Below are 12,157 nucleotides of genomic sequence, written 5' to 3' on the forward strand. Positions count from 1 at the left end.
TTGTTCATCATTAATTAGTAGGATTTTTGAAGTGAAATAAGTTTTGATGTTGTTTTGAGTGATTCAAAGATTCGACTAAGACCAAACGATGCCGGATTTTGATGAATTTGATATGGTTAGATTCGTGAGTGGATGAGCTTTCTAGTTTTGTAAATTTTGTCGTATTTCAAGACGTGGGCCCGGGGGCCGGGTTTGAGCCAATTTCGGGTTTTGGGCTAATTTGATAGTTTTTCTTGTGGAATTCATTCCATTAGCGTATATTGATGGTATTGTACTGACTGTGAATAGATTTGGAGCATTTGGAGGCCGAGTCTAAAGGCAAGAGCATTGCGGGGTAGAGATTTGACCGGATTGAGGTAAGTAACGATTGTAAATCTAGTCTTGAGGGTATGAAACCCCGGATTTCGTATTATTCTACTATTTTGAGGTAATGTACATGCTAGGTGATGGGCGTGTGGGCATGCACCGTTGGAGATTGTGACTTGGTCCATCTTGTAGCAACTGTAAAGTTGCATATTTTGTTGAAACTATATGATACTTTTGAGTTTTAGAAATGAGTTTCTATAAATTGGGCGGAATGTCATATTTGGGCCTTGTGCCAATGCTGTTTGGACCCTTAGGGGCCTTTTTCTTACTATCCTCTCATTGTTTTTGATTGAAAATCTATACTCAGTAATGGTTATACCTATTTACTACATAACTCAGTTTTATTACTTTGTTTTGATGCATATAAATGTTGTTTTGGGCTGAGCACCCTGTTTTTACTGAGAGGTTTATGACTGAGTGAGGTCAAGGGCCTGATTTGTGAGGATATTTATGGGATCGGGCTGCACGCCGCAGCGTGTTTGATATAGGCCGAGGGCCTGAGTGATTTATGCCATGATTTGGCTTGATATAGCACTTGGGCTGAAGGAGCCCCTCCGGAGTCTGTACGCACCCCTAGTGAGCGCAGGTACCTACTAAGTGCGAGTGTCGAGTGCTGAGTGACTGGGAGGCATGAGTGATTGTGAGGTATGCCCGAGTGGCAGGAGTGATTGTGAGGTATGCCCGAGGGGCTGTATATGAGTGATGTTTTGCCCGAGGGGTTGTTTATGATTTCATCATTTGTTTTGCTCACCTTTGCAATGAGCCTTTGTTTGAAACTGTTGAAAAATATCTTTAAATGATTTTTTACTGGAACTGGGTTTTAAAAGAGATGATTTGATTCAAACACTAGTTTTTTTAGCATGTTGTATTTTTATCGAGATTTCATGATATGAACTTTATATGCTTTGTTGCTCGTCACTACTGCTCAGTCTTTATTTACTGTTGTTACTTACTGAGTTGGCATACTCACGTTACTCCCTGCACCTTGTGTGTAGATCCAGGTGTAGCTGGATACGGTAGCGGTTATTGATTATTCTGGCTGCAGATTTTCTCGGGGATAGCAAGGTAGCTGCTTGGCGATCGCAGCCCCTGCTCTTCTCCCTCTTATCTTCCTTTAGTTGTATTTAGCTATTTTCCAAACTATGTTAGTCTCAATATTGTCAGATAAATTATAGTAGATGCTCATGACTAGTGATACCCCGATGTCGGGCTTTTCTTTCCGCACTTTTGTCTTGATTTGAACTCCTTTACGAAGGGTTTTATGTTAGATAGCCTTGAAATTATCTTTGAAATGAAAATATCGGTTTGTTTTGGAAATAAGTCGGCTTGCCTAATTCCACGATAGGCGCCATTACGACAGGGTTAGTTTGGGTCATGACAGAATAGGAACCTATCAATCCTTGATGCTTGTAGAGAAGCCTCACCTCTTGACCATGTGTATAAAGTTCCCTGAAGTGGTGGATCAATCAGACCTAACTCCTGGATTGTGTCTGAGAATCTCCACATAACCCTGGATCTTCTTACGCTATTTAATCTCTCACTTTCAAATCTGTAGACTCCACCAAATACCCAATTGTCAGACCACAACCCCCTGATTACTCAAGTTCGTGCCAAAGAACAGTTCTTTCAGGGTTGGTGTGAGGATCATACACCCCTGTGAATACCCAATTGAAATCTTCTAATAAACTTTCAAATCTGTAGGAGATTGAAAAGTGTAATGACCTAACCGGTCATTTTGACATTTAGAATCCCGTTCTCCAAAATAAAACTCTCTGTATGTGCTTTTATAAATTATGACTTGCAGGGATGGTTGGTACGGGATTTGGAAGTGTTCAGGTTGAAATCGGAACACTTGGTTCCTTAAGTTGGCCTTAAAATGCTAAGTTTGACTTCGGTCAACATTTTGAGAAAAAGACACCGGAATAGAATTTTGATGATTCCGTAGTGAAATTAGGCTTGAAATGGCTAAAATAGGAATCCAGTTTTGAAAATTTTCATAGCTCCATTATGTCATTTATGACTTGCATGCAAAATTTGAGGTCAATCGGACTTGATTTGATAGGTTTCGGCATCGAATGTAGAAGTTGGAAATTCTTAAGTTTCATTAAGCATGAATTGGGGTGTGATTTATGATTTTAGTGTTATTTGATGTGATTTGAGGCTTCAACTAAGTTCATATGTTATTTTAGGACTTGTTGGTGTATTTGGTTGAGGCCCCAAGGGCCTCGGGTGAGTTTCAGATGGTTAACGGGTCATAAGTTGGACCTAAACAGTTGTTGCAAAAGCTGCTGCAATATTTATGCTGGAAATGCAGAAAAACCGAGCCCAGAAATTGAGCCAGAAATCGAGGCCGAGATCGAAGGCCGGGGATCGAAGCCATGATCGAAGGCAAGGCTCGAGGGCCATGAACAAAGCCAGGCTCGAGGTCCATGATCGAAGGCAAGGCTTGAGGACCATGATCGAGGCCCAGGATCGAGGTCCATGACCGAGGCTAGGATTGAGGGCCATAAAGATCGATGCTCGGGATCGAAGGCTGCCTGGGCAGTTATATAAAATAGGGGACTTCATCCCATTTGCCATTTTTGACGAATTGGAGCTTGAGGAGAGGCGCTTTTTGATAGATTTTCAAGGAAAAACATTGAGGTAAGTGATTCTAACTCGGATTTGGACAATATACACGAATATATTATTGTGCTCACTATTTAATTAGTGTTATGAGATTGAAATTTTAGAAAATTATAGAAATCTAGTAGAAACGAATTTTTGAGATTTCGGTGTCGATTCGGAGTCGAATTTGAGTGAAGCTAGTATGGTTGAACTCGTAATTGAATGGGTTATCGGATTTTGTGAGTTTTGCCGGATTCCGAGATGTGGCCCCCCACAAGCAATTTTTGAGCTAATTTTGGATTTATTGAAAAATGTAGTATTTTCTTATGAAATTGATTCCTATAATTTTTGTTGACTGTATCGAATTAATTATGACTAGATTCGAGTCGATCGGAGTCGAAAATCGAGGAAAAGGTATACTACTTGATTAAATTGGAGCAAGTCGAGGTAAGTGACTTGTCTAACCTTATGTGTGGGAAATTTCCCCTAGGATTGGTATTGTTGTGATAATTGCAATGTGTTGAAGGTCGTGCACACGAGGTGACGAGTGTGTACACGGGCTAAATATGGAAGATTATGTCTTTAAATTGTGTTGAGCATTGTTGCATATAAATTAAATTATTTTATTCTGTTATACTCATCATCATTAATATATTTTCGTATTTTAAATTTGCCTGACTTGTTACTGCTAAGTATTTTACTTCTTTATTTGAAACTCTATTTTCTTTTGTTCTGTGCATTACTTGAAGGATGAATTTCTTAATTTAAATATTATTTTTAAAATGAATTATTTTACATTTAAAAATTTAATATTTAGACAAGGTGTTAAATTTGTGAAATATTATTTTTGCTGAATATTTTATGAGATTTTCGTACTCATTGTGATGGAGCCGTGAGCTCTTTATTATGGAAAAATATTGTTGTTGATTTATTTTGGCATGAGCCGTGAGCTCTTTATTGTGAAAAAATATTGTTATTGATTTATTTTGGCAAGTTGAAATATTTGGGCACTTGAGGTGCAAATTGTGATATTGATACGCATGCGGTGGTATAAGGTCTGGGTGTGAAAACGCATGCGGTGAGATAAGGGTGGCTTGATATGCGTGGCTAGTAGGGAGAACTACTAGAAGTCATGCGGTGTGATAAGGATGACTAAAATGCGGGATGCTATTTCGGAGAAAAATATTTTCTTTAAAACTAAATTGTGAAGGCTCCCGCGGTGAGACAAGAAAATTAGATATTGTGAATTTATTTATGATTTGGGACTACGAGGCAGTACCTCGGGAGTGCCCTTGTTGATATTGATTTATGGCCGCAGATACCTTTGATTATTATTGTGATTTTCTTGAAATTGAAAAGAGTTTTGTTTTGTTTCCACGATGTATTATTTGCCATTATTTGGTGTAATTAAATAGTGACACACTACTTGATTCATTTTCATTGTCATTTTATCTTATTATATTGTTAAACATTTTACCTTGTTATTATTTATTTTCCAGTATGGCCTGACCTGACCTCGTCAAAAATCTACCGAGGTTAGGCTTGGCACTTACTGGGTACCGCTGTGGTGTACTCATACTACGCTTCTGCACATCTTTTTGTGTAGATACAGGTACATCTTATCAGACCAGGCATCAGTAAACTAACTGTACGAGGAGATTTCGAGGTATATCTGCCAGCATCCGCAGATCCGGAGTCCCCTTCTATCTTACTATGTTGTCTTCCTTATTTGCTTTAGACTCTCATATATAGAGACATAGAGAATAAATTCTTAGAAGCTTGTGACTTATTTCTACAAGGTTTTGAGTGTTGAAATTGTTTGAATTATGATTTATTTATTTAAGATATTTATTATTATTCTGCATTGATAGGCTTACCTAGTCTTAGAGACTAGGTACCATCACGACCTCCTACAGAGGGAATTTGGGGTCGTGACAAAAAGTTCCCCACTTCAGAGTCTACACAATTCCAATTCCTTCTATCCCACATAATTAGGATCCCCCTTTACTACCATATGCCTTCAGTTCATCCCATGCCACCCATCTATTTCCCCATATTTGATTAATCAAGGAATTGCTTCAATCCTCTATTTTTGTTTCTTGTAAGCATAGAATATCTATCCTCATCTTGTGTACAAGGGATTTTAAAGTACTCCTTTTACTCTTCCTGTTAAGTCTCTGTACATTCCATCTTATGATTTTGATATTCATTTAGAATGGATCTTTTGAGACCCGTCCCTTTATTTCTTGCCACTGCTGCTGTCCTTTTGTAGACCCCAAGCCAATTTCTTAAGCTCAGAACCCCCTATAGACATCCCTTTTTTTTAACTCCACTTCTGCATTTTCCTGTTGTTGTAATTGGATATTCCTTTTCTCCTCCATTCTAATGATTAGCCCCATAATGTCTGATTAGAAGCCTGTAACATGTCCCATGAATGCTATGCAGGCTTTCAACAGTACCATTTTCATCCATCTTGAGGTTTCCACCACTGTAGGTGTGTCCACCATTTGCATGCATAATTTAGATGAATCATCTGTGTCGTACCACGGCAAAGGGAGGAAATTGTAGAAAGACTTAGAAGAAAAATCTGATTCCGAGCCGCTAACCCTTGGGGATACCGTTTGCATGAGCAATTCTGACAAATTAGGATTGATACACATACATACACACACATATTTTATGTATATTAATATATATGTACTAGTGAAACCAAGAGAGTAGAATAGTAGGGTACCATACCCCTAAACTCTACAATCAAAAATTTTTTTTATAAGCATAAGGCTTTTTATATTTTGATTTAAGTATAACTACTTCTTTCTTGAGATTTTTCCTGTAACAGTTATCGCTCTTCTCATTTTGGACATAATAGATGTTTACTTCATTTTATTTATGTTTTAAATAAGTAAACTCATTTTCAACAAAAAATGACCAAACAACTTGTTAGATAAAATAATTCTTAAAATTAATGATAACACATTGCACTAATCTAAAAATATTATTTCGTCCGTTTTAATTTATGTGATTGGAGTTTGACTCGGCACGAAATTTAAGAAAAAAAGAACATTTGGAACTTAAAGTCTTAAGCCTACCATAAGATTTTTAGACTATAAGAACATGACACTAGGGGTACATTGAAATTTTTTAAATTACATTATTTCCAAATTTGGGTATACTAGGTGAGATGAGATTAAGAATAAAGTTACCCGAGACACGGTTGGAGTGGCCCCAATAGAGGATAAGATGAGGGAATTGAGACTGAGATGATTTGGACACATGAAGAGGAAGGGTGTATTTGCCCTGGTGAGGAGATGTGAGAGGTTAGCCTTGATCGGTCGGAAGAGAGGTAGAGGTAGGCCTATGAAGTATTGAGGAGATGTGATTAGGCAGGATATGGTGCAGCTGTATCTTACTGAGGACATGACCCTTGATAGAAGGGTGTGGAGGTCAAGAATTATGGTAGGAGGTTCGTCGGTAGTCGAGCGTATTTCTATGATGTACCAGTAGATAGTAGTATTAGCATTGTACTCTCGTACTCTTAGATTTCTATTATTACCCAATGTTTCTTTCACTTTAGTTAACTTATTATCTTGTTGATATGTTACTGCTTGTTGATTTCTACCTTTTTGTCATTTTTCTTTAGCCAAGGGTCTTCAGAATAGCCTCTCTACCTTCACAAGATAGGGATTGTTAGATTTAGATTTTAATGATAGACAATAACTTAATTCTACTTGCAGGAAACCAATCCCACAAGATGTGGAAAAGACTCTGATCTGGAAGCACAAATCAAGGAGGCAAGAATCAAGTTGTAGTCGTGCGTTCTATGGAAACTGGATATTCGAATCAACTATTATGGAAGGCATAAATCAATCAACATAAGATGATCAATCAATCAATATAGAAAATCAATCATGTGGATACTCGAATCAATCATTTATGGAAGGCATCAATCAACCTATATAGAAGATCCTCTGAAAGTATTCTCTCCAATGACTCACTAGGAAAAGGAAATCAAGGAATCAGCGAAAGAAAGAGTCCATTCTATCTTTGGTGTATAGAAGATCCTCTGAGAATATTCTCTCCACCGACTCACAAGGAAAAGAAAATCAAGGAAGTATCGAAAGGAAGAGTCCGTCCTATTTCTAAAATGAAATCATCTTGATTGATTACGGAAATCAACTCCCTTGGGTTGCTTCTCAATCATCACACTATCACGCCATGAAGAATGGGGACCAACTCACCAAGCATCCACATACTTTGATCAAACCAAAATTAATGTTCTACTTCAAACAAACATTGTAGCCTGTCATAGATTTCTTGTGTAACTAAGAAGAGAAGAGAGAGAGAAAAGTACACTGGTGAGGCATTGTATCAACTGTAAGAGAGAATAACAAAGCGATCGAAGACTGTTGGTGTATAACAACATCAACTCATGTGTACTAAGTCACTTCATATTTGAAAGAGAGCACCCTTGCAAGCCAAGGGGACTGGACGTTGGATTCACTCTTAGTCCGAACCAGTATAAAAACACTCTGTGTCTTTTACTTTCTGCAATTTTCTTTCTTATATTTAGTTTCAAAAATATCAGTCGACTAGAATGCAAGTTAGTCAACTACCTCGCAAAAGAAAAAAAGAAATTTCAATTCACCCCCTTGCACTTTCAGGGATAAGGTCTGCGTAGATATTACTCTCCCTAGACCCCACTTGTGAGATTACACTGGGTATGTTGTTGTATTTATTATTTCCAAATATAAGATGTGATTCTTTTGAAATGGACTAATAAGAATAATGCCACATAATATGGAATACAGGGAGTTAAAAATAATTTCTTAATAACGTGCTAAGTATTATGAAAGAAACATATGAAAATGTATCAGAACATATAATTATGTTTTGTGCTTATTTTTAAATATTTTTATTTGTCACGATCCAAAATCTCACATGTTGTGATGGCGCCTATCTCAATACTAGGCAAGCCCACAACCAAAAGAAATCACAATTTTCATATAAGTTTGAAAACATAATAAGTAATTTAAGAGTAAAATCCCACAATTTCTGGTACAAAATACGGTGTCTTTATACAATACACTCCCAAAATCCGGTGTCACTGACTACATGAGTATCTAAATGATAACATAGTCTAACTAATAAAGACACTGTCTAGAAATATAGAATAGTACAAATAGCTGAAAGGAAAGAGGGTCAAGGTGTGCGGACGCACAATAGCTACCTCGATAGTCTCCAATAGATAAATCTTCGAAATCTAGCAGCGGCCATATCCAGAAGTACCTAGATCTGTAAACGAAGTATAAAGTGTAGTATGAGTACAACCGACCCAATGTACTCAATAAGTAACAAGGCCAACATTTGGGCTGAAAGTAGTGACGAGCTCGACATGTACAATTCAATACATAAATAATAGTACAGAAATGTAGACATGCTTTCAGGTTTAACAGTTAAACCCAACATAAGTAAAAAATAGACCAAATCCGAATGATATTAGGAATATAACATCTCTATATCTACATGCCAAAGTACATGTCTCACATGATGCACTACAATGAAACCTCGCGTACTCACACTCTTAGAGTACTCAATCACTCAGTACTGTGCGGGGCAAATCCAGCCTATGGAAGATCCATACTCAATATAAATAGCAACGGACAGTCAGTCACTCAGTACTTTATATGGCCAATCTAGCCCAGGGAAAAACCATCCCCAAACATAAATTATTAGGGCAAAATCCATGCACATGGAAGATCCGTCCCTCAATATAAATAGCTAGGGCAAGATCCATGCCCAGGGATAATCCATCCCTCGATCATTTACACCTCAAATCACATAATCTAGTCACAAAATTCAATAATAATTCGATATTATTGACTAAAAATGGTCACAAGTGACTTACCTCAATAATTCCCATAAACTCTCTAAAAAAGAGCCCCAAAACGTGTTTGAAATGTCCAAAAATGAGAAAAATCTCGGACCCCTTCGGAATGAATATTGCCCAGTAATTTCGCATATGCGGTCTCGCATATGTGAGGAATCCTTTCACTTCTGCGGCTTAGCATGCTTATGCTAACTCGCTTCTGCGGTCGCTGCTTCGCTTCTGCGATACTGGCTGCCCTTCCATCACTTCGCATCTGCGGAGCCTGGCTCGCACCTGCGGGCTCGCAGATGCGGAAGTCTTTATGCACCTGCGATGAAGCCCCTAGCCATCCCCATTCCGCTTCTGCGCCTAGCCATCCGTACCTGCAGCAGCACACCTGTGCCATTCCATCACATGTGTAGTTGCACCAGAACTGAAAATTATCCAGAATTGCTTCAAGTCCAAATTTTGATTCGTTAATCATCTGATATCTACCTGAGGCCCACGGACCTCAAGCAATTATACCAACACGTCCTAAAATATGATACAAACTTAGTTGGGGCTTCAAATCACATTAAATAACATCAAAAATACGAATCGAACCCCAATTCAAGCCTAATCAAAACTAAGAATTTCCAACTTGTTCATTCGATGCCGAAACCTATTCAATCAAGTCCGATTGACCTCACATTTTGCACACAGGTCATAAATGACACAGCAGACCTATTCCAATTTCCGATATCAGATTCGGACCCCGATATCAATAAAGTCAACTCCCGATCAAACTTCCAAACCTTTCATTTCCTATTTTCGCCAATTCAACCCAAATTTAACTACGGACTTCAAAATAAATATCCGGACACACTCCTAAGTCTGAAATCACCATACATAGCTATTTGAACCATCAAAATTCCATTTCGAAGTCGTTTACACATAAGTCAACATCCGGTCAACCTTTTCAACTTAAGCTTCCAACCTTGAGACTAAGTGTCACAACCCATTCCAAATCATTCCTAGAACCAAACAAACTACCTCGGCAAGTAACATAATCTGCCGCGTCCGCAAACCTCGGAGTCCCCTTCTACTCTTTCTCATGTCCATTATCTTCTGTATTTTTCCTTTGTTAGACTCTGATGTATAGAGATACTAGATTTTTCTTCTGTAGTTTATGATTCACGATGTTCTGGGTTTTGGGATTGTTGTGTATTTTTGAATAGTTGGTTGAATTTATATTTTTATTTTATTATTCCGCAAAATATTAGGCTTACCTAATTGTAGAGATTAGGTGCCGTCACGATGTCACACGGAGGGGAAATTGGGTCGTGACAATAGAGTTGCCTCCCTTTCAGAATTTGCACGACAATCCGGAGATACTTATCATGATCTTCTTTATTCTTGGAATAGACTAAAATGTCATCAATAAACACCACCACAAATTGATCAAGATAAGGCTTGTATACACGGTTCATTTGATCCATAAATGCAGCGGGAGAATTTGTCAAACCAAATGGCATTACCAAAAATTCATAATGGCCATACCTGGTCCTAAAAGAAGTTTTAGGAACATCTTGCTCCCTCACACGCAACTGATAATATCCAGACCTCAAGTCAATTTTTGAGAACAAGTTGGCACCGTTTAGTTGGTCAAACAAGTCATCGATTCTAGGTAGTGGGTATTTGTTCTTGATTGTTACCTTGTTCAGCTGTCGGTAATCAATGCAAAGCCTAAGAGTGCCATCTTTCTTTTTCACAAATAAAATAGGAGCTCCCCAAGGAGAAATACCACGACGAATAAAACTTTTCTCAAGAAGTTCTTGCAATTGAGCCTTCAACTCTTTTAATTCAGCTGGAGCCATTTTATATGGAGCGATAAATAGGAGTAGTTCTAGGGACAAGCTCTATAGGAAGTTCAATCTCCCTTTCTGGAGGCAACCCAGGAAGATCATCAGAAAATACATTAGGAAAGTCGCACATGGTTGGTATGTCCTTATGACTTGGACTCCCCAACCGTGTATCAACTATATGAGCAAGATAGACATCATAACCTTGACAAATCATCTTCCTTGCCAAGACTGCAGAAATAATATTAGATGTTAATGATCTTTCTACTTGAACTACTATGTGTGAATATGCATGAGTTATAATAGTCACTTGCTTCAACCTATAATCAACCAATGCATGGTACCTATGGAGCCAATCCATACAAACAATAACATCATAGTCTTGGAAGGGCATTTCAAGCAAGTCTGCAGGGAAGACCAGATTTTGAATCATGAATGGACAATCTCGGCAAATCCGGTTAACAACAGCCTGCTGACCTAATGGACTCGTGACCAGCACATCAAAGTCAAGTCTCACAGATTTAACAGTATCAGGAAATGCAAGTGATGAGCAAACATAAGAGTGCGAAGATCCAGGATCAAATAATGTAACAAAAAATATGCCAAATAATTGAAATTTACTAACAACCACATCCAGACCATCTTGGTCATTCCTATGTCTCATAGCATAGACTCGTGCAGGAGATCTCGACCCACTAGCCTGATTAGCTCCACCCAGACCCGCTGTTTGCACATTTCTAGGTCTTGCACCGCTATTAGCTTGAGAATGAGTAGTGACATGCTTTTGAACTGAGATCTCTGTATGTGTATAAGAAAGAGGATTAGGATTAGGACAATCCTTCACTTTATGATCCAGACTTCCACAATTAAAACAAGCACCAGAAGCTCTTCTATAGGAACCATAGTGATTTTTCCCGAACTGTGCACAAGTTGATGTATAAGTTTTGCCTTGGACATAACTTGGAGTATTAGCAGTAGAGAAATTTGCTTATTCTACTTATGATATGATGACTTCTGTTCACTTTTAGTCTTGGAATAGTCAAAGTTTCCCTTCCTAAACCTGTTTTCTCTCCTACGAGCTTCTTCCTTGTCAATTTTTTCCCAAGTAAGAGCAGCTGAAATTAGCTTGGAAAAATCCTCAAGTTGCAAGATTGCCACAGACTTTCGAATGTAACCATTCAAACCTTCTTCAAATCTTCTGCATTTGTCTCTTTCACCATCAATAATACCTCCAGCATAGCGAAAAAGCCTGAGAAATTTTTGTTGATACTCTGCAATAGTCATACTCCCTTGTCTTAAATTCAAAAACTCTTTTTTCTTAGCATCATAATAGATAGGGGGACATATTTTGCATGAAATGCTTTCACAAAGTCATCTCAAGTCAGTACCAGAGGTTTTGCTTTTGCATTTGGCATACTTACCCACCAATCATAGGCATCTTTTTGTAAAAGAGAGATAGCATACTTAAATTTGGCGT

The 12,157-nt window shown here is 38.1% G+C and overlaps 1 protein-coding gene across 1 annotated transcript; it reads right to left on the reverse strand.

Moving 5' to 3' along the window:
- Positions 1–10,696: 10,696 nt before the first annotated feature.
- Positions 10,697–11,964, reverse strand: LOC142167361 (uncharacterized). The gene is made up of 2 exons (XM_075227525.1): positions 11,741–11,964; positions 10,697–11,639 (listed from the first exon to the last, which is right to left on the reverse strand). The coding sequence occupies exons 1-2, from the start codon at positions 11,962–11,964 to the stop codon at positions 10,697–10,699; spliced, it is 1,167 nt and encodes a 388-aa protein (XP_075083626.1).
- Positions 11,965–12,157: the final 193 nt, after the last annotated feature.

Source organism: Nicotiana tabacum, chromosome 12 (assembly GCF_000715075.1).
Source record: "Nicotiana tabacum cultivar K326 chromosome 12, ASM71507v2, whole genome shotgun sequence".
NCBI classification, from domain to species: domain Eukaryota; kingdom Viridiplantae; phylum Streptophyta; class Magnoliopsida; order Solanales; family Solanaceae; genus Nicotiana; species Nicotiana tabacum.